Genomic DNA, 23,508 nt, shown 5'->3' on the forward strand with positions numbered 1-23,508 from the left:
GATCTGGAAGTGTATGTATCCAGCATGGCCTCAAACTCACAGTGGGCCTCCTGCCTCAGTTTCCTGCCCAGCTTGCATGCAATTTTTGCAAATGAATTCCCCCTGGATCTTGCTTCCCAGCTGTACAGCAATGGGGCTGTAATGTTCTGAAAGCATACCACATTCACAGGCACCAGGTTCTAGGGGACAAATATAAGTCCTCTGTTACCATAAGATAATGACTCCTTAAGTGACTTCTGGGCAGTCATTTAAGCACTGAAAACAACTGGACTAGTGCACTTCAGTGGCAGAGCATTTACGTAGCACATACAGGTCCTGGATTCAAAATTCTACACCACACACCCATATAAGAATAATTATGAATTATGAATAATGATAAAAACAAGTATATAGAAGAAGAATGTTAGAAACTGGAGCTAGAGAGATGGCTCAGTGGTTAAGAGCACTATCTACTCTTCCAGAGAACCCAGGTTCAACTCCCAGCACTCACGTAGCAGCTCACAACCACCTGTTACTCCAGTTCCACGGGATCTGATGCCCTCCTCTGGTCTCCACCAGCACTGCACACACACAGTGCACAGACACACATGCAGACAAAACACTCATACACACTAAAAAATAAAGCAAAAAAGGTATGTTAGAAAGCAAACCAGATTATAGCTGTAGTGTAAACAAAGGAACATGCCCCTCAACAGAGCCACAAGGCTCTGGATTTTTCATCCTAGTGAAGTCATTCCATAAATAGAAGTTATAAGAGGTGCCGCTGCAGTTCCCGAGTGTCCCCAGCAACCTGCTTCAGGGCACACTAGTGAAACTAGGGAACATCAGCTCTGGAACACAAACCTCTCTCTCCAGTGAGAGGCATTGTGCTGGCACCTGGAAAAGATGGAAGAGCCTCCGACTTTTTAGATGGAGTGGGAACCCTGAGAGGCCCATTTGTCGTCAGGCTCTGCTTTGCTGCTCCCGTCCGCTGTCTGTCCAGGTACCTTCCTCCATCCGGGGACCTGGATTCGTGTCCCTCATAATACTTCTCTGAAGACTTCTTGACCCCTCCCTCCCACACTCAGACTTCCCTGCCTCACTTCAGTAGCCCCAGGGCATCTTCCAGAACCCTCTTACGGAACTCAGATGTTTCATAGTTCATTCAAAGACCTGCTGATGCCACAGTCCACGAGCCCCTAAAAGCCCTGTGGGACCCAGCATGTATTAGGTGTTGGATGGATGTGAGTGGAACATGAGTAGACGGATGGACAGTAAGAGGACTGAAGAGGTGACACAGAACAGCGACCCAAAGCAGGCAATGCTGTAAAGGAGAGAGACAGGCTCACTCTCTGCCCATGCGGAAAGGAAATCTCTGGGAGTGGCCACGGCTGCTCTGAGGTCCCTGAGCCAATGACAGTGGTGTATAAAAGCTTATGGAAAGCTTTACCCAGGGAAACCAGCAGCTCGTAGTTCATCTGCATCACGTCTCTGTAGAGCTCCTTCTGCTGCCTGTCCAGCAGACTCCACTCCTCCTGAGTGAAGTATATGGCCACATCCTCAAACGTTGCAGGGAGCTCTCCAAACACCCTGGAATCCTTCAGCTGCTCATTGTCAGGAGGCTCCTGCAAGATACAGCAGCACTGTTCAGCCCACTGTTGGAGTGAGACACCCTGCTCCCGGGAATACCACCAAGTGGCCCGGGAATGAATTCCCTGCTGAAAGCCATTAAATAAACCAAACTGGCTCAGTCAGATCTAAGTATCTTCGGGAAAGAGAAAAACTCACAAAATAGCACCACTGGCTGTACACTGTCACCCGGAGACCCATGGTCACTGCATACCCACTGTGGCTGTAGAGAAGACTGTCTGCCTCTGGGGTCTACCAATAGGACGTGAAGAAAGTACAGTTAAAAAGAACTAAAGGTGCCTCTAACTAGAGAGGGATTTACACACACAAACACACACACACACACACACACACACACACACACACACACACACACAGCTAGGATCCCGAGGCTCTGAAGGTCAGGCCTGCTATTAGCTCCCAACACTAAAATATAGCTGGTCGGTGATGGTGCACACCTTTAATACCAGCACTTGGGAGGCAGAGGCAGGTGAATCTGTGAATTCGGGGTCAGCCTGTTTTATAGAGTGAATTCCAGGACAGGCTCCAAAGCTACACAGAGAAACCCTGTCTTAATCTTTTTTTTTTTTTTTTTTTTTTTTTTTTTTAATTAGTTAGTTCTGCCTGCATGTGTGTCTGCAGGCCAGAAGAAGGCACCAGATCTCATTACAGATGGTGGTTGCTGGGAATTGAACTCAGGACCTTTGGAAGAACAGGCAGTGCTCTTTTTTTTTTTTTTTAAACTTTCTTATTTTTATTTTATGTGCATTGATGTTTTGCCTGCATGTATGTATGTGTGAGGATGCCAGATCCCCTGGAACTGGAATCACAGACAGCTGCAAGCTGCCATCTGGAAGCTGGCAATTGAACCCAGCTCCTCTAGAAGAGCAGTCAGTGCTCTCAACCACTGAGCCATCTCTCCAGTCCCAGGCAGTGCTCTTAACCTCTGAGTCATCTCTCCAGCCTGAAACCCTGTCTTGAAAAACCAAAAAAACAAAAACGAAAACAAAACACTAAAAAAAAACATAATGAGACCATGAAGAGAAGCTTTGCTCTTTCTCTGGATTCTGGAAAAATTCGACCACCCAGTAGAAGGCTCCCTATGATGTTACCTGTGAGGAATATCTGAGCTACCCCTGACCACCAACGTTTTACTGCTAAATCCTACTTGCTTGTGATAGTAGAGAGCTGGAGAAAATTCAAGTCAAAGATCCCAGTGAACAGTTTCCTTAGCTACCAATTCTCCAGGAAATTAGGTATTCATGAAATAAACACAAGTTGAATATTGTCATCCAGCACAGCTGTACCAAATGGAAGGAAAGTACCAGGCTGGTGGCCAGGGTTCTGGGCAAAGGCTGGCACTGGCCACAACAGCTTGTGGATCCTGGGATCCATAGGGCAATTCTCCCTGAGTCTCACTTTTCTCCTGATACGGTGAATTTAGCAACCCTTGCTTTACCACCTCAGAGTAACCTTAGACACAGCTCATCACACAGTACCTGTGAAAACTCTGTGATGTTAAAATGTTAAAGATACTAAATATCACAACAGAGGCTATGCTCAGTTTGTGATGGTAGACTGCTTCTTGAGTTCTGTGGCTGTTCTGAATGCTGGATAAAGATCATTTCTTCTATAAAAAGTCAGGATGCTCTGTAATATGAGGTAGGCTTTGCTGACTATAAAACAGAAGATAATCCAGCAGTTGTCCCAGTTAAATGAGTTAATACCTGTAAAGCATTTAAAGCAATACCTAGTGCATTAAAATAATGTGAGCTGGGGCTGGAGAGATGGCTCGGTGGTTAAGAGCACTTGCTGCTCTTCCAGAGAACATGGGTTCGAATTCCAACACAAACATCATAGCACCTCTCAAAACTTACGACTCCAGTTCCAGAGGATCTGATGCCCTGTTCTGGCTTCCACAGGTACCGCACACATGTGATGTACAAATACATGTACAGATACTCATACACATAAAATAAAAATAAATATCAAAAAATAGAAAAGCCTGTGTGCTCTGGTGACCCTATGACATCAGTGCTGAGTTATCACTACCATGATTTTCTCAACCATCATTCTGTAATTTATGTTACTTTCAATATGGAGTCCTCTCAAGGCACACCAATCAATAAACACATTACCTGGCTGCAGAATTCAATAGTGTCCTTACACATGTTGCTATCTGAGGGACTGAGGATGTCACTGCCAATGTCTTTTTGCCTCAAATCTGACATGCAGTCCAGATACAAGGCAGGGATGGCTCCATTTCCTGGAGGGTCCTCTAGTTCAGCTCTTGGGCTTGACAGGAGCTCAGCTATGCCATCAAAGTCTCCAAGGGGCCCTGGAGGGTAGAGCGTGGGATAGCCCACAGTGAAGAGGTGTTCAGGGCTGGCCAGGATATCTGCAGAACTCTCCCTGAGACCCTGAAGGTGGGCTGCCCAGACGGGGTCCTTGGCAGCCAGGGCATTGACACAGAATATGTGGGCCTTGCTCTTGGCGTGGTATTTGAGAGTTTCCATCTTGAATGGTCCTGTGTAGCCTTCTATTAATCTTGACCGTCTGTCCCTGACAGATGGATATTCTTGGCAGACAGCACAAAACAGAGCCGTCTGTTCCTTATTCATAATCAACCACGGAAACTGTGTGAACCACGACTTCTGGATAGAACGGGGCTTAGGGAGATTCTTATTTCTTCCTGTCCTGTCCTCCATGGTGCTGTTCTCTGTGCTGAAGTGGGCAAGGCAGGCTTTCTTTTGAGGTGGCAGGTAGTGTCCTTTCTCTCTGGTGAAACCCTGCATATTTATTTCTTCTACGTAGCTCAGATGGGTTTTTCCTTTCAAGGAAAGAGAGAAATGAAACGTGAAATGCTTTGGTCTGAGAGCCTTCAAGTATACAAATGGTGCAAGGGCTCACTCAGTCCAAAATGACACACCTTCCTGTCTGCTTATTCTCAAGAATATCATAATCGAATTCTCGAATTTCGCTGTCTGACTCCTCAGACCCATCTTGCTTCACCCAGAAGGAAATCAAACAGGTGTGCTTTAAGCAAATGTTTCCTTTCAAAAAAAAATTAAATGGTAGATACATTGTAATATCAAATGGACACTGCCACACTTTGATGAAGGCCACCTCAGATAGTGGCCCTTTCCCAGGTTCAGAGCTTAGGACAAAACCCTGAGGGCAACACAGGGCTTAAAAACACTGAGGAACCAGACGGCAGCTGTCATCCTGTAGTAGCTTCTCTCTCTGGGTTGGGCCTGACAGAGAGGCCCCTGCATTCTGCTTAACTGCCTAAGGCAAGGCAGCCACCTATCTCCTGGGCATAGTTGCAATCCCCAGATAGATAGCATCTGGCAAACTGCAACCCACCTCTGAGTACAACAGCCCCCCACATCTTCAGGGACTATGCTCCAGGCCCCTGGCAGATGCCTGGGCCGTGAAGGATCCCAGACTATGTACTGTATTTTTTTCCATCTATACTTAAAAGTGAAAACATTTCTTTTATAAATTAGGCATAGTAAGCAAATAGCAATTACAAACTAGAACATAATAATACTGTGATTAAAGTTACAGAAATGTGGTCTCTCTTTAAAATACCTTACTGTATTGCATTAACTGTGGTTGACGGTTGGTTATCTGAAACCATTGAAACCATGGGGAGACATCATGGATAAAGGGGGTACACATTGTAGACAGATGGGACTACTGCAGTTCTATCTGGGGAAACAGATGAGATGCTCAGGGCTCAGTATTATACCTACATAATAATTACAGTATTATCTCTCTATTATACCATAACCTTTCAGAGTTCAAAACTCTCATGCCCTTATGAAGATGATTTTTCTTTAAACTGAACTACAAGTTTCTTTCTTTACATTAATGAAACAGATTAACTGTAATTCCCTGAGTCATCAACCTAAGTTTCGGTAGTCAGTGGCCAAGGGCTCCTTTTTCTTCAGTCTAAAGAACGGAGCAGGAAGCTACTAACAGTCAGTAGACCCACACAAGGGGAGACACTGTGCTTCTTAGCAATCACGGCATTCCAGAGATGCCTGCGGTCTCTCCTCTCCGAGGAAACCACAGGAGGGAGCAAACTCTGTGGCTGACTCACACTGGAGAGTGAGCCTGGCTCCCTGTGTTCTCACAGGGGGAACTGGATTAACTCTGTCATCTCCTAAAACAGAGATGCCATCCTTAGGATGTAGCAAATAGCTGTCCATTCACTACTTCATTCACTTGGTGACAATTCTATAACTACTGTGTGCCAGGCACTGCCATGGGCACAGAAAATACAGTGGGAAGTAAGACAATCACACCTCCTTGGAGTTTTCAGTAGAAACAAACATTCGCTATAGGGCAGAAATCGAAGGAGGGGGTCGAGAAGGCAGAGAACAAGGGCAGGGCAGGGGTACACATTCAAACAAGGTGACATCTGTGCAAAGGACAGTGTTCCTCTTGCACATGGTAGGGACCTGGCAGATATAGGGTGAGGTTGGTTCCTAATGTCCCTGCTCTGCTCCTTGTCAGTAGGTACCACCTTTAGGCACAGACCACACTCACCAGTATGATGGTTCAGGAGACTCTGCTGGCCCTGGATGCTGCCTAGCCAAGGCTCAGTCCCTTGCCCAAACTCGTGGAACAGCTCAGGATTGGCAGCAGTTGGTCCTGAGTTGGGAACACAGAAAAGCCATGAGGGACTTTTGGTCCTGGTCCTAACACCAAGGGAGAACTCTGCCTGGGACTTCCTCCATGCTGTGAGACTGTGGGTGGTATAGGAAAGTGACAATCAGGTGGTCTGGCTTACTGGTTTAGAAACTCTGCTATCTGTGAGACCCCAAAGAGAATTAGGGGAGCAGGCAAAACCAAGAAGGGCCACGGGTCAAACTGAAATGACATTAAATTGTCAGTTCACAGGACTGGAGAGATGACTCAGTGCTTAAGATCACTGGCAGAGCCAGAGGACCCTGGTTCAGTTCCTAGCACCCACATGGCAGTTCACAACCATCCATAACTCCAGTTCCAGGGAACCTAACACCCTCTTCTGGCATCCATGGGTACCTGGCACACACATGGTATACGGACATACATGCAGGCAAAACACTCATACCCATAATAACACAAGAAAATAGAAGGCAGCCATGTCAGACATAGATACAGCACTGGCACACAGTCCCACTTGCCAAGAGATCCCAGAGATCTACACTTGTACATGAGAATTCCCTGTGGCTCAACGTTGGCAGCTTAAACAATCTGTAGACACTCCAAACAAAAATACTGAAAGCCAAAACGGCAAAGCAAAGTGGAATAGAATTCCCACTGTGAGTCAAAGCTGGCCTGGGAGCTACTGCTTTGCAATTTGAAGCTTCAGAGATCTTGTGGGTTTCAACTTTATTAAACAGACACAGCAATAGGACCCAGCCTAGCCACAATCCTGCAGAACACTGAGGTCACAGCACCCATGACTTCATCTGACAAACACAAGCTAATTAGCCTCATCCAAAAGGCTCAGGGCCATGGGGCCTATGGCTGCAGCCCAGATGACACAGGGCTCACCTAGAAAGCTCAAGGCTCTAAGTTCAGTCCCAATACTTGGGGAGGCACAGACAGGAAGATCAGAAGTTCAAGGGCATTTGTGGCTTTTTAGGGAATTTGAGGCCGGCCTGAGCTACATGAGATTTTGGAATTTTTCAGATTTTTAAATATTTGCACTTTACTAGCAGAGTACCCCTAATCTAAAATACTCCAAAAATTGAAAACCTATGAGTGCAGGTGACTCTCTAAAAGTTTCAGAGTTTGCAGTATTTCAGATAGCAGACTTTTGGATTGTGGATACTCAATCTAGAATAGAACATATGTGTGCACAAACATTTTGAGCACAATCACTTCTGCCCTTGGTACAGAAGGTAAGACAAAATCAGAGAAAAGTGTATTTAAAAACTAAAACAGGGCTTGGGAACACCTGAGGCCTGGGGACTGCTCATGGTGGATCCCAATTCGGTGGGATCCAATACACCCAGAGACTTCCAGGGCCCCCAGTACCAGTCCTGCCTCCATCCACCAGACTAGGTAGGCTTGGGGCTGTTTCCAGCCCATCTTCCTCTGCCCTGCTCAGGGACACCTGAGGCCAGGGGACTGCTCACAGCGGATCCCAATTCTGCAGGATCCAACACACCCAGAGACTGCCAAGGCCCTGGTACCAATCCTGCCTCCATCCATGGGAAGAGGAGAGACATCAGAAAATTGGATCTGTTTGCACCTACCAGAAGGGAACCTTGGTCCTGTACCCACCAGGAGAGGAAGAGACTCCTTCTATACCCGCTGGAAGAAAGGATGGGAAGAAGATAATATAAAAACACATTCAACAACAGAAAAACCAATATGACACCACCAGAGTCTAGGGACCCTACACCAGCAAGACCTGAATATGACAATACTGATGAAGCAGAAGAGAATGACCTTAAAAAAATCTTCATGAAAATGACAGAGGGCTTCAAAGAGGATATGAGAAAATCCATTAAAGAAATGGAAGGAAAAAAACCAAAAACTACAAGAAATCAACAAATCTCTTAAGGAAAGCCAAGAAAATACAGTCAAACAAATGAAGGAAACAATTCAGACAGTTCAAGACCTGAAAACTGAAATAGAGACAATAAAAAAAAAACACAATCTAATGGAATGCTAGAAATAAAAAAGCTGGGTAAACGATCAGGAGCTACAGGTGCAAGCATAACCAACGAATACAAGAGATGGAAGAGAGAATCTCAGGAGTTGAAGATACACTAGGAAAATAGATTCATCAACCAAAGAAAATCTTAAGTCCAACAAATCACTAACACAACATACCCAGAAAATATGGAACATTGTGAAAAGACCAAACCTAAGAATAATAGGTATAGAGGAAGGTGAAGAAACCCAACTCAAAGGTGCAGAAAACATATTTAACAAAATAATAAAAGAAAACTTTCCCAACCTAAAGAAAGACATGCCAATGAAAGTACAAGAAGCCTACAGAACGCCAAATAGGGTGGACCACAAAAAAAGGTCTCCTCACCACATAATAATCAAAACCCCAAACATACAGAATAAAGAAAGAATATTAAGAGCAGCAAAGGGAAAAAGTCAAGTAACATATAAAGGCAAACCTATCAGAATTACACCTGACTTTTCCATGGAATCTCTGAAAGCCAGAAGGTCCTGGATAGGTATTCTACCTACACTAAGAGACCACAGATGCCAACCCAGACTACTGTACCCAGCAAAGCTTTCAATCAATATAGATGGAGAAAATAAGGTATTCCATGACAAAAACAGATTCAGACAATATATATCCACCAATCCAGCCCTACACAAAGTTCTGGAATGAAAACTGCAACCCAAGGAAGTTAATTACACTCACAAAAACATAGGCAATAGATAATCCCACTTTAGTGACAGCCAAAAGAAAAATGGGGTGGAAACCCACACACAATTCTACCACCACCACCACCACCACCAAATCCAAAACAAACAAGAATGAGCATCAATGGTCATTAATATCCCTGAATATTAATGGTCTTAACTCGCCTATAAAAAGACACAAGCTAGCAGAATTGATAAGAAGACAGAATCCTTCCTTCTGCTGCACACAAGAAACACACCTCAACTTCAAAGACAGACGGTACCTAAGAATAAAGGGTTGGGAAAAGATTTTCCAATCAAATGGACTCAAGAAACAAGCAGGGGTAGCAATCCTAATATCTAACAAATTAGACTTTAAACTAAAATCAATCAAAAGAGATGAAGGAGGTCACTTCCTACTCATCACAGGAGAAATCCTTCAAGATGAAGTCTCAATTGTGAACATCTATGCCCCCAAATACAAAGGCATCCACATTCATAAAGGAAACATTGCTAAAACGCAAATCACACATAAAACCTCACACACTTATAGTGGGAGGACTTTAACACCCCACTCTCACCACTGGACAGGAACACCAGACAGAAACTTAACAAAGAAAGAAAGGAACTCATAGAAGTTATGATCCAATTGGGTTTAACAGACATCTATAGAACATTCCATCTAAACACAAAAGAATATGCCTTCTTCTCAGCGCTACATGGAACCTTCTCTAAAATTGATCACACACTTGGCAACACAGCAAGCCTCAACAGTCACAAAAAAATTAAAATAACCCCCTGTATCTTATCAGATCACCATGCTTTAAAGTTAGAATTCAACAACAACACAAATTGTAGAAAACCTACAAACTCATGGAAATTGAATAATGCCCAATTGCACTATACCTGGGTCGAGGAAGAAATAAAAAAAGAAATTAAAGATTTCCTAGAATTCAATGGGAATGGGGACACAACCTTATGTATACCCAAACTTATAGGAAACTTTGAAAGCAGTGCTAAGAGGAAAGTTCACAGCAGTAAGTGCCCACATGAAGAAACTAGAGAATAGTCACACTAAGAATTAACAGCACAACTGAAAGCTCTAGAACACAAAGAAGCAACACACTCTAGAGGAGTAGATGCCAGGAAATAATCAAATTGAGGACTGAAATCAATAAAGTGGAAAATAGAACAATACAGAGAATCAATATAAGGAAGAGTTGGTTCTTCGAGAAAATCAACAGGATAGACAAACCTTTATCCAAACTTACCAAACAGCAGAGAGTGAACATGCAAATTAATAAAATCAGAAATGAAAAGGGGGATATAACAACAGACACAGAGGATATCCAGAAAATCATCAGGCCATACTTTGGAAACCTGTATTTCTCAAAATTTGAAAATCTAAAGAAAACGGACAATTTTCTGGATATATTTCACTTACCAAAATTAAATCAAGAACAGATAAGCAACTTAAATAGACCTATAACTCTAATGAAATTGAAGAAGTCATCAGAAGTCTCCCAACCAAAAAAAAAAAAAAAAAAAGGTCAGGGCCAAATGGCTTCAGTGCAGAATTATACCAGAAATTCAAAGAACAGCTAATACCAATTCTCCTCAAAGTATTCCACAGAATAGAAGCAGAAAGGTCATTGCCAAACTCTTTTTATGAGGCTTCAATAACCTTGGTACCCAAGCTACACAAAGACACAACTAAGAAAGAGAACTACAGACCAATATCCCTCATGAACATTGATGCAAAAATACTCAATAAAATACTGGCAAATCGAATCCAAGAACACATCAGAGAAATCATCCACCATGATCAAGTAGGCTTCATCCCATGGATACAAGGATGGTTCAACATAAGAAAATCCATCAATGTAATCCACCATATAAACAGACTGAGAAAGAAAAACCACATGATCATCTCACTAGATGCTGAAAAAGCCTTTGACAAAATCCAACACCCCTTCATGATAAAGGTCTTGGAGAAATCAGGGATAACAGGAACATACCTAAACATAATAAAAGCAATATACAGTAAACCAACAGCCGACATCAAAATAAATGGAGAGAAACTCAAAGTGATTCCTCTAATACCAGGAACAAGACAAGGCTGTCCACTCTCTCCATACCTCTTCAATATTGTCCTTGAAGTTCTGGCTAGAGCAATAAGACAACAAAAGGAGATCAAGGGGATACAAATAGGAAAGGAAGAAGTCAAACTTTCACTGTTTGCAGATGATATGATAGTCTACATAAGTGACCCAAAAAACTCTACCAGGGAACTCCTACAGCTGATAAACACCTTCAGCAAAGTGGCAGGATTCAAGATTAACTCAAAAAAAAAATCAGTAGCTCTACTATATAAAGATGGTAAATGCACAGAGAAAGAAATCAGAGAAACATCACCTTTTACAATTGCCACAAACAATTACCTTGGGGTAATGCTAACCAAAAAAAAAAAAAAAAAAAAAAAAAAAGAAAGAAAGAACTGTATCATAAGAATTTTGAGTTTTTAAAGAAAGAAATTAAAGAAGATACCAGAAAATGGAAGGATCTCCCATGTTCTTGGATAGGTAGGATTAACACAGTAAAAATGGCAATCTTGCCAAAAGCAACCCACAGATTCAATGCAATCCCCATCAGAATCCCAGCACAATTCTTCACAGACTTTGAATGAACAATTTTCAACTTTATATGGAAAACAAAAGACCCAGGATAGCCAAAACAACCCTGTACAATAAAGGAACTTCTGGAGGCATCACCACCCCTGACTTCAAGCTCTATTACAGAGCTATAGTCCTGGTAGACTAATGGAATAGAGTTGAAAACCCTAATATTAACCCACACACCTATGAACACCTGATTTTTGACAAAGAAGCTAAAGCTATACAATGGAATAAAGAAAGCATTTTCAACAAATAGTGCTGGCATAACTGGATGCTGGCATGTGGAAGACTGCAGATAGATCCATGTCTATCGTCATGCACAAAATTTAAGTTCAAATGAATCAAAGACCTCAACATATATCCAGCCACACTGAACCTATTAGAAGAGAAAGTGGGAAATACCCTTGAATTAATTGGTACAGGAGACCGATTCCTGAACATTACACCAGTTACACAGACACTGAGATCGACAATTAATAAATGGGACTTAATAAATGGGACCTCCTGAAACTCAGAAGCTTCTGTAAGGCAAAGGACACAGTCAGCAAGACAAGACGGCAGCCCACAGAATGGTAAAAGATCTTCACCAACCCCACATATGACAGAGGGCTGATCTCCAAAATTTACAAAGAATACAAGAAGCTAGTTTCCAAAACACCAAATGATCCAATTAAAAAGTGGGGTACAGAACTAAATAGAGAATTCTCAATAGAGGAATCTAAAATGGCTGAAAGACACATAAGAAAGTGTTCAACATCCTTAGCCATCAGGGAAATGCAAATCAAAACAACTCTGAGATACCATCTTACTCCTGTCAGAATGGCCAAAATCAAAAACACCAATGACAGTTTATGCTGGAGAGGATGCGGAGAAAGAGGAACACTTCTCCACTGCTGGTGGGAGTGCCAACTGGTACAGCAACTCTGTAAATCAGTATGGCGACTCCTCAAGAAAATGGGAATGAGTCTACCACAAGATTCAGCAATCCCACTCTTAGGCATATACCCAAAAGAAGCACATTCATACAACAAGGACATCTGTTCAACGATGTTCATAGCAGCATTATTTGTAATAGCCAGAACCTGGAAGCATCCTAGATGCCCCTCAACCGAAGAATGGATAGAGAAAATGTGGTACATTTACACAATGGAGTACTACTCAGCAGAAAAAAAACAATGGAATCTTGAAATTTGTAGGCAAATGGATGGAACTCGAAGAAACCATCCTGAGTGAGGTAACCCAGTCAAAAAAGACAAATATGGTATGTACTCACTCATATGTGGATTTAGACATAGAACAAAGGATTACCAGCCTACAATCCACACCACCAGAGAAGCTAGGAAACAAGGAGGACCCCTAAGAAAGACATACATAGTCCCCTGGAGAAGGGGATAGGGTCAAGATTTCCTGAGCAAATTGGGAGCATGGAGGGAGGGGAGAGGGAGCTAGGAGAATGAGAAGGGGAGGAGAGAGGGGTGAGGAGGACATGAGGGAGCAGGAAGGTTGAGTTGGGGGAAGAATAGAGGAGAACAAGAATGGAGATACCATAATAAAGGGAGACATTATAGGTTTACAGAGAAATCAGGCACTAGGGAAATGTCTGGAGATCTACAAAGATGACACCAGCTAACAATCTAAGCAACAGAGGAGAGGCTACCTTAAATGCCCTCCCCTGATAATGAGATTGATGACTGACTTATATGCCATCCTATAGCCTTCATCCAGCAGCTGGTGGAAGTAGAAGCAGACACCCACAACTAATCACTGAACTGAACTGGAATCCAGTTGCAGAGAAGGAGGAGTGATGAACAAAGGGGTCCAGACCAGGCTGGTGAAACCCACAGAAACAGCTGACCTGAAAAAGGGGAGCTCTTGGTCCCAGACTGGTAGCTTGGAAACCAGCATGGGACTGATCCAGACCCCATGAACGTGGGTGTCAGCGAGGAGACATCAGAAATCTATGTGGCCTCTGGGAGTGGATCAGTACTTATCCCTAGCATAGGAATGGACTTTGGGAGCCCATTCCACATAGAGGAATACTCCGTCAGCCTAGACACATAGGGGTGGGCCTTGGCCCTATCCCAAAGGATATGACAGACTCTAAAGACCCCCTATGGAAGGCCTCACCCTCCCTGGGGAGCAGAAAGGGTATGGGATAGGTAGGTTGTTAGTTGGGGGGGGGTCAGGGGAGGATGGGAGGGAGAGGGAACTGGGATTGACATGTAAAACAATCTTGTTTCTAATTCAAATTAAAAAATGGAGAAAAAAATGATATATAACAACTAAGTTATAACCAAAAAATAAAAAGCTAAAACAGAAGAGATGAAAAACACCTAAATTTGTATAAAATTTCTCTGTTCATTTCCTTTCATTAAATTGCCTTAAGAGGAAATTCAAGGCCTATGAGGGTGAAAGCATCTGAGCATTGGTGTGCAGAGCTGGAGAGAGAAGAGACTGCAAAATCAATGCTCTGGCCACCACCATGGACTCCCCCCAGGGACCAGGGAGCCCCACAGGTCCACAGGCTGTTTCCCACTCTGCACTGTGGAAACAGCCCAAAGCATCAGACTGCCTGGCATTCTCTATTCGTCCTGGCCAACTTACAAAGAGGAGAAAAGGACTGGCATTGAGCAGACAGGGAAGTACACCTAGAGAAACCAAAGACTTTCAGAAAATTCTGCAGTTTGTCCTGACCCAGATAAGCCTGGGGACACTGACACAGAATGGTGGTGGTAGACGTAGGAATTCATACCTAGAGGTGCTGTCGGCTTGTTGGAAGCAGAAAAGTCCTTCTGGGGATGATTCAGCTGCATCCATTCCTCCTGTAGCAAGTACAGTGTGATGTCATCAAAGGTCACAGGAACCTGAAAGGAAAAATGATCCCTGCTAAGTATCAGCTCCTGAGACTTCTTCATCTTCCACACTGGCAGTCAGTGTGTGAGTCAGAGTGGGAAGCACTGATGATGTACACACACAACCTGCAACCAATCTCTGGTGTCATAGGAGTGCAAATCATATGCAGTAAGATTAGGAAGTTGCAGCCACTGAACTCAATCAGAGCCTTCTTTAAGAGGCTGATCCTAGAAGTGTATATTTTTACATTGTGGGCGTGTCTGTGTGTGTGTGTGTGTGTGTGTGTGTGTGTGTGTGTGTGTGTGTGTGTGTGTGTGTCTGTGTGTGTGTGTGTCTGTGTGTGTGTGTCTGTGTGTCTGTGTGTGTGTGTGTCTGTGTGTGTGTGTGTGTGTGTGTGTCTGTGTGTGTGTGTGTCTGTGTGTGTGTGTGTCTGTGTGTGTGTCTGTGTGTGTGTGTGTGTCTGTGTGTGTGTCTGTGTGTGTGTCTGTGTGTGTGTGTGTGTGTGTGTGTGTCTGTGTGTCTGTGTGTGTGTCTGTGTGTGTGTCTGTGTGTGTGTCTGTGTGTGTGTGTGTCTGTGTGTGTGTGTGTCTGTGTGTGTGTCTGTGTGTGTGTGTGTGTGTGTGTGTGTGTGTCTGTGTGTGTGTGTGTGTGTGTGTGTGTGTGTGTGTGTGTGTGTGTGTCTGTGTGTGTGTGTGTGTGTGTGTCTGTGTGTGTGTGTGTGTCTGTGTGTGTGTGTGTCTGTGTGTGTGTGTGTGTGTGTGTGTGTGTGTGTCTGTGTGTGTGTGTGTGTGTCTGTGTGTGTGTCTGTGTGTGTGTCTGTGTGTGTGTGTGTGTGTCTGTGTGTCTGTGTGTCTGTGTGTGTGTCTGTGTGTCTGTGTGTGTGTGTGTATGTAGAGATCCGTGTCAGGTTTCTCAATTGCTTCCCCTCATTTAAAAAAATTATAATATTTATGTGTATGAGTGTTTTGCCTGCATGTATGTACGTGTACCACACTCATGCCCGGTGCCTGGAAAGGTCCAAAGAAGATGTCAGATCCCCTGTAACTGGAGTTACAGATGGTTGTGATACACCATATAGGTGCCAGGAACCAAACTTTAATCTTCTTCAAGAACATCAAGTGTCTTTAATAGCAGAGCCATCTCTCTAGGCCCCAGAAAAAAAAAATGTTTTATGAGTATTCCCATCATTGAAACAGAATTACTATTATTTGGTAGATGACCTCCCAATTTTTATCTATGAATATATAAAACATTTTTAAAAGCAGTAGTAGAGGCCAGAAAAACAGCTTAGCAGGTAAAGGCACTTGCAGCCAAGCCTAATGACTTAAGTCTAGGACACATGACAGAAGAATACTGACTCCTGCAAGTACTGACCCCTGATTTACACACACACACACACATACACACACTCCATAATTAAGAAAAAAATAGTAGTGAGATGATACTGTAAAACATTCACTTCTAACAAGCATCTATGTTTACAGTCTTCTAAATACTACTGCAAAGTGGGCTGCCCCAAAAGGAAGCAGTCAGACAAGCAAAGGCAGCCCAAGGGGATAAGTGCAGAAAAGTAGGGGAGAGAATCTGATCCCAGGATGAGTGCTGTACATCGTGGTCTATTCCTATGGATACAGGTTAAAAAAACAAAACAAAACAAACAAAAACCTATGCCCACAGAATATGGTAGAGCACACTTGTCCAGCAGTTGGAGGCCACTGAAGAGTGATCGAGAGTTGAAGTGATCGAGAGATTGGCTGGCATATATAGTGAGACCCTATCTTCTAAAAACAAACCAACCAAGCAAATGAAAAACTCGAACTCTTGTGACCAGAGAAACAAGGCTTCCTATTCATGCTGCTTCCCCAGGTTGAAAAGGCACCATAATGAAGGCTGATGGTCCCATCTCCTTAGTGACACAATGAGGCAGAAATTGAACATGGAACAAAGAAGTGTCCTTTTCACCCAGAATGATGCACAAATATCCAGCACCCCTCTTTTAAGCTACACTGTAGCAAATACCTTCTGTTTCTGGGTGACCTTGGTATAAAACCTTAAATCTGCTTGACTAAGAAAAAATTTCTTACCTATGTAGGATGCAGAGTATATCTGAATATTCTATTTTATCCAGTTCCTCTATTCAGCACCAAAATCCTTTCAACACGAAGTCAACCCTGTAGGGAGACCCCGTAACCACGCCTCCTAAGGGAGAGGTTTTAAAGGGATAGACAAGGCACAGGGTAGCTTTCTTCTCGCTGCGGCGTCCACTTACTCTGCTTTCCTGCCGGTTGGCTCGGTGCACTGTAAGTAAGGCATATTTACCTAATAAATATACCCGAACCCTATCTGCTTATGTATTGGTAAATGACTAGCCCTCCGGGAGAGCCCCCTTTTCTCCACAGGTGCCCCCAGCTCCGCGGCCGACCTGACAGCTGCACCCATCACTGCTGGGCTCCATTCCGCTCCATTCCCCGCAGCTGCAGCTGTGAGCCGAAAAGAACGCACCACACAAGCCACCACAACCCTCCTCACCCTAGCTTACCTCCTCCAATCACTCAACCTACCGTTCGTCTTTCCTCTACACCCCCAAACCTAGGTCCCCTGACTGCCCTTTTCTCCCACTACTTACAGTCAAGGCCTTATCCACATTCTCTTGTGAGTGTGGTTCCTACCCCAACCTATGCCTCATTTCTCTCATAGGGCGTGGCACTCAGGACACCTGTGCTTGAGTGTTTATTTTATAAGACCCTCCTCAGGCACCACTCCCTCTCCACACAGAATCACACAAAAAAAGAATTTCATAGTCAATTACTTCATGTTCCATGTTCTTATATGCTTGCCGAACAGCGAACTGTAAATAAATATAAAGAGACTCAAAGTGCAATAACAGAATTGAATGGGATCAAAAATGAGGGAGGATAACCACTTCCATAAGAAAAGACAGAGATGGCTGGGAAGCCGCAGACGCTGCATGTGCAGACTGCTACAGATGCCGGCCAGGACAGCATGGGGGTGGGGGGAGGCTGATGTGCACCGACCTCCATTACCAGCCATCCTTTTAGAAAATACTTGCTCAGAGCCTCTTGAATACCGAGTGCTGTTCTACAGTTCTAACTGGAGATGCTACAGGTAAAGCCAAAAAATATATAAACAAGTAAGAGAAATTTGTAGAGACCAGGGCTGAGACAAGGATGCAGAGTGAGTGACAAGTCTTTCACCTCTATCCATTATCTATCAATGATCAGCAAGGTATCCTACCGGAAATCCAACAGCCCAAGACTGCTTTCAGTTAATAAATGTCACAAAATAACAACTAAGTGGTATTCTGGCAAAGAGATGGAGACACCCGAAAGGACTCCCCACTCTCACAGCTCTGTGCTCAGAGTCTGGGTTCATACTCTGCACAGACCTTTGCCTTTTCAGTAGTTCACAATGTACCTTTACTGCCAGGTGTTCTCGCAATGTTTCTCTCATTTTTGGATAATGCTTTCATCTCCCACGGTAGAAAACATATGCACTTGGAGAGAGCTAAGCCTTTTGGAGACACCCTGCAAGGGGAAATTTTCTGAGACTTGAGATTTTCAATTAGTGGGAAGACCTGAAGAAAAAACAAATTCCTTTGCTTCCTACAAAATGCCTATATTCCTCTCTTTTGTTAAAGGTCAAGGAAGACTACTACTGACAGAAGAGCTTGGAAATTAACCTTAAATCACTAATTCTTGATGTCGTTTTTTAATATTCCCTGCCCCATCTTCTCATCGGAATTCAGGCTCAGTCTAAACCAATCTGAAGATATCACCCAAGAGAAAGGGCCATTCCTTTTAGTGTGTGCGCCTGTGTGTTTCCCACAGTTTCTAGGCTAGCCAAACTGTAGACTCTGGAAAATCTCTGTAGCTAGTGGACTGGGAGGAAGGGAAGGTGGAAGAGATGCTTAAACAAAGAACAACTGCTTTTCTAAGGCAGGAGCCTTTCCAGACAAAGTTATGGCACCAAAATACCGTCCTCATCTTTCCTCTCTCGTGGCCAACCTTCCAAGTTACTCAGGTGGAAACTGCGGGAGAGCTCTTCCTTCCTATGTATTCTTGAACTTCCAACATCTTATTCAATGCAAATCTCAAGAGTACAAATGTTTATTAACTGGACACAAAGGAGATGGAGGGGGACAGAGAGGAGAGAGGGAACGTCTTATAAACACTCGAAAACGTTTGTTGAGAAAATTCCTTCCTTGCCGCCTCCCCAAAAAATCCTCAAGAAGGACTGCAAGAGCAGGGAATGTAGCTCAGTGGGTAGAGTCCCTGTCTACTGGGTCCAAGAACTGGAGGCAAAGAACATTGCAAAAGACCTTACTCGTAAGAGGCTGCCTGTCTCTCAGCCAGTGTGCCCACAAACCCTGTCAGCGCCGCTCTGCTCTGGACTGCTTTCTACCCTACCTCATCTCCCATCTCCAAAGCCTTGACGTAAGATTGTGGAGTGTGTTTCTAAGCCACGCCCACATTCTTCATGAAGTAGACAAACGAAAAGGACGCGAAAAAGTGCCAGAAGCCTTTTCCCCCTTTCTCTGGAAGGAGGAGCTAAGTCGTAGCGGCTCTCCCCCCACTTCTCAGTTGCCCACCCTTTGACTCCCACTGACGTCTACCCAGCCTCTATTCCTTATAAGCAAGGCCTCCTCCAAAAGCCGAAAGCGAGGAGAGAAAACTGCAAACACGTTGGCATCAGTTTGCTTGGCTAGCAGAGGAACGGCTGACCCAAAGGGGGGTCGGGGGTGGGGGATGCTAGGGCCAGGAGGAATAAGCGTCCCCCGGCCAAGGAAAACGAGGCAGGCGAGGCAGGCGAGGCAGGCGCAGGCAGGCGAGGCAGGCGAGGCAGGCGGGCGAGCACTTTTCTGCAAGGCTAGTACACCCGCTAGCCCGGACTGGAGAGCTGCCCTGCGCCCTGTCAGTCCTACCTTCCCCGTCTCCCCGGGCTCCATGGCCAGGTCTGGCGGCCGTGCAGACTGCCTCCCTGCAGGCCTGTTCCGAGGCGGCCGCAGCCTACTCGGGACTTGCGATCCCGGACCCGAGTTGCCCAGGTAGGGTGGGCACGCAGCAGCAAACTTCACCTTCCACAGCGGGTGGAGGTAGCGCCAGCGCGGGTGCTGGCACAACTAGTGGTGAGCTGGGACTGGTGAGGCACTAGCGCAGCGCTTTACGGCTACCGCCTCGCGGAGGCGGAGAGGCTCACGGGAGGTGTAGTCCAGCCTGGAGGGTCCACAGACTGGACCAGCTCCGCTTGCTGTGGGCAGCTCCCACTAGCATACTGCTCAGCAGGCCAACAAGATTAATCGAGGGCAACACTTTCCCCATACATTTCTATTTTTGTTTCTTAAAAAAAAAAAAAAAAGACGGGAGATGGTGGCGCCCGCCTTTCATCCCAGCGCTCGGGAGGCAGAGGCAGGTGGATCTCTGTGGTCTGCAAGAGCTAGTTCCAGGACAGCCTCCAAAGCTACACAGAGAAACCCTGCCTCGAAAAACCAAAGGACAAAAAAACAACATGTCACCTGGTAGCCCAAAATGGCCTCAAACTCCTGATTCTCCTGCCATAGCCTCTTAATTACAGGTTGGGACATCATGCTGGATTTGCTCTGTGTGTGTATGTATGTCTGTGTGTGTGTGTGTGTCTCTGTGTGTGTGTGTGTGTGTGTCTGTGTGTGTGTCTGTGTGTGTGTGTGTGTGTGTCTCTGTGTGTGTGTGTGTCTGTGTGTGTGTGTGTGTGTGTGTGTGTCTGTGTGTGTGTCTGTGTGTGTGTGTGTCTGTGTGTGTGTGTGTCTGTGTGTGTGTGTGTGTGTCTGTGTGTGTGTCTGTGTGTGTGTGTGTCTGTGTGTGTGTGTCTGTGTGTGTGTGTGTGTGTGTGTGTGTGTGTGTCTGTGTGTGTGTGTGTGTGTCTGTGTGTGTGTGTGTCTCTGTGTGTGTGTGTGTGTGTGTGTGTGTGTGTGTCTTACACATCAAATTTGTGTAAGTGCTTCCCTTTATCATTCTGCACATCCCATTTGGATGTGAGACAGGGTCCTTCACTAAAAGCCAGTTCCCAGGATCCTACTATCTTTACACCCTGAGTGCTGAGATATAGTTGATCAAAGCCCAGCCCACCTTCTTCTTCTTCTTCTTCTTCTTCTTCTTCTTCTTCTTCTTCTTCTTCTTCTTCTTCTTCTTTTCTTTTTTGTTTTTCAAGACAGGGTTTCTCTGTGTAGCTTTGGAGCCTATCCTGGCACTCGCTCTGGAGACCAGGTTGGCCTCAAACTCACAGAGATCCACCTGCCTCTGCCTCCCAAGTGCTGGGATTAAAGGTGTTCGCCACCAACACCCGGCACACATCCTAACTTCTATGTGGGTGTTTGGAATATAAAAGTATGTCCACACTTGTACAAAAATGTTCATAATGCTTTTAAACATAATAGAAAAAGCAGCAGCAACATGAATCTTTGTCAACTGGTAGATGGGAATAGATGGGTAACCATAGGAATGACCATCAGTTGTCAGATGATAGATGGTAACCATAGGAACGACCATCAGTTGTCAGATGGTAGATGGTGACCATAGGAGTGTCCATCAGTTGTCAGAGGGTAGATGATGATCATAGGAATGACCATCAGTTGTCAGATGGTAGATGGTGACCATAGGAGTGACCATCAGTTGTCAGATGGTAGATGGTAACCATAGGAGTGTCCATCAGTTGTCAGATGGTAGATGGTGACCATAGGAGTGTCCATCAGTTGTCAGATGGTAGATGGTGACCATAGGAGTGACCATCAGTTGTCAGATGGTAGATGGTAACCATAGGAGTGTCCATCAGTTGTCAGAGGGTAGATGATGATCATAGGAGTGACCATCAGTTGTCAGATGGTAGATGGTGACCATAGGAGTGACCATCAGTTGTCAGATGGTAGATGGTGACCATAGGAGTGTCCATCAGTTGTCAGATGGTAGATGGTGACCATAGGAGTGACCATCAGTTGTCAGATGGTAGATGGTGACCATAGGAGTGACCATCAGTTGTCAGATGGTAGATGGTGACCATAGGAGTGTCCATCAGTTGTCAGATGGTAGATGGAAACCATAGGAGTGTCCATCAGTTGTCAGATGATAGATGGTGACCATAGGAGTGACCGTCAGTTGTCAGATGGTAGATGGTGACTATAGGAGTGACCATCAGTTGTCAGATGGTAGATGGAAACCATAGGAGTGACCGTCAGTTGTCAGATGGTAGATGGTGACCATAGGAGTGACCATCAGTTGTCAGAGGGTAGATGATGACCATAGGAGTGTCCATCAGTTGTCAGATGGTAGATGGTGACCATAGGAGTGTCCATCAGTTGTCAGATGGTAGATGGTGACCATAGGAGTGACCATTAGTTGTCAGATGGTAGATGGTGACCATAGGAGTGACCATCAGTTGTCAGGTGATAGGAATTTTGCAGACGATCCATGCAATAGCTACTATTTAGGAGTAAAAAGGAATGAACTACTGTTACTGGCAAACAATAACTGGCTATAATGTCAGTGAACCGCAGAATCATCAGGTTAACCGAAAGAAGCCACACATTTATGAAATGTCCAGAAAGGGCAGTACTTTTTTATTTTTTAATTTAAATTAGAAACAAGCTTGTTTTATATGACAATCCCAGTTCCCTCTCCCTCCCCTCCTCCCCTGCCTCCCACAACCCCCAATTCCATTCTTGTTCTGCTCCCGAGGGAGGGTGAGGCCTTCCCTGGGGATCTTCAATGTCTGTCATATCATTTGGAGCAGGGCCTAGACCCTCCCCCATGTGTCTAGGCTGAGAGAGGATCCCTCTATAGATATTGATCTACTACCAGACGCCCCATAGATTGCCTAGGCCTCCTCACTGACACCCACGTTCAGGGGGTCTGGGTCAGTCCTATGCTGGTTTCCCAGCTATCAGTCTGGGGTCCATGAGCTCCCCCTTGTTCAGGTCAGCTGTTTCTGTGGTTTTCTCCAGCCTGGTCTTGACCCCTTTGCTCATCACTCCTCCCTTTCTGCAACTTGATTCCAGAGTTCAGCTCAGTGTTTAACTGTGGGTCTCTGCTTCTCCTTCCATCAGCTGCTGGATGAAGGCCCTAGGATGGCATTTAAGGTAGTCATCAATCTCATTATAGGGGAAGGCATTTAAGGTAGCCTCTCCACTATTGCTTAGATTGTTAGTTGGTGTCATCCTTGTAGATCTCTGGAAATTTCCCTAGTGCCAGATTTCTCTTTAAACCTATAATGCCTCCCTCTATTATGGTTTCTCTTTTCTCGCTCTCTTGTATTCTCCCCGGCCCCACTCAACCTTCCGGCACCCTCATGTCCACCTCTCCCCTCTTCTTCTCTCAGAAAGGGCAGTTCTATTGAGATGAAAAGCAGTTTAGTGCTTGCCTGGGGCTAGAATCAGGAAAACAATGGAAATGTTCTAAAACTGGGTGGAAGCGATGTTTGTGCAACTTTATTTCCTTTCTAATCAAGTCATTAAAGTTCAAAGTTAAAATGAATTAATTTCTGACTGGATGTGCCACGGCATACCAGTAATCCAAGTACTCAGGAGGTAGAGGAAGTGGACTTTTGTTGAGTTTAAGGCCAGCCTGGTCTATAGTGAGCTCCAGGCCATCCAGGTCTCAAACAGCGAGATCATGTCTTGAAAATCACACAGCACTGGAGAGATGGCTCAGCAGTTAAGGGCACTGGCTGTTCTTCCAGAGGACCTGAGTTCTATTCCCAGAAACCACATGGCAGCTCACAGCCGTCTACAGTGGGATCTGATGCCCTCATCTGGAATAAAGGCATACATGCAGATAGAGCACTCATACATAAAATAAATAAACTCTGTTTTGTTTAATCACACACAAGGGGAGGCGGGAGAGAAAGAGATTCTTACCACATAAGTTACAGTTCAATAAAACTGTCATTAAGAGGACAGCCTGAATATTCCAGAATTCTTTCTCTGTGTTGTGATGCAATCACACTGGGTTGA

The 23,508-nt window shown here is 44.7% G+C and overlaps 1 protein-coding gene across 6 annotated transcripts in view; it reads right to left on the reverse strand.

Moving 5' to 3' along the window:
* Znf862 (zinc finger protein 862) overlaps positions 1 to 19,678 on the reverse strand; it is a 40,890-nt gene extending 21,212 nt beyond the window's left edge. For 4 of the 6 annotated variants that reach the window (XR_003487491.1, XR_003487490.1, XR_003487493.2 and 1 more), the window contains exons 1-5: positions 19,453 to 19,678; positions 14,410 to 14,521; positions 6,166 to 6,365; positions 3,747 to 4,438; positions 1,430 to 1,604 (exon numbers count right to left, since the gene is read on the reverse strand). Coding sequence is in view for 3 of the 6 variants with exons in the window: in XM_027428487.1 (XP_027284288.1) it covers positions 1,430 to 1,604; positions 3,747 to 4,438; positions 6,166 to 6,365; positions 14,410 to 14,474 (1,132 nt within the window). In the remaining 3 variants the exon portion in view is untranslated. The remainder of the gene's footprint in view (positions 1 to 1,429; positions 1,605 to 3,746; positions 4,439 to 6,165; positions 6,366 to 14,409; positions 14,522 to 19,452) is intronic. The other 2 variants (XM_027428488.2, XM_027428489.2) reach the window with 2 other exon arrangements.
* Positions 19,679 to 23,508: the final 3,830 nt, after the last annotated feature.

This window comes from Cricetulus griseus, chromosome 8, assembly GCF_003668045.3.
Source record: "Cricetulus griseus strain 17A/GY chromosome 8, alternate assembly CriGri-PICRH-1.0, whole genome shotgun sequence".
NCBI classification, from domain to species: Eukaryota; Metazoa; Chordata; class Mammalia; order Rodentia; family Cricetidae; genus Cricetulus; species Cricetulus griseus.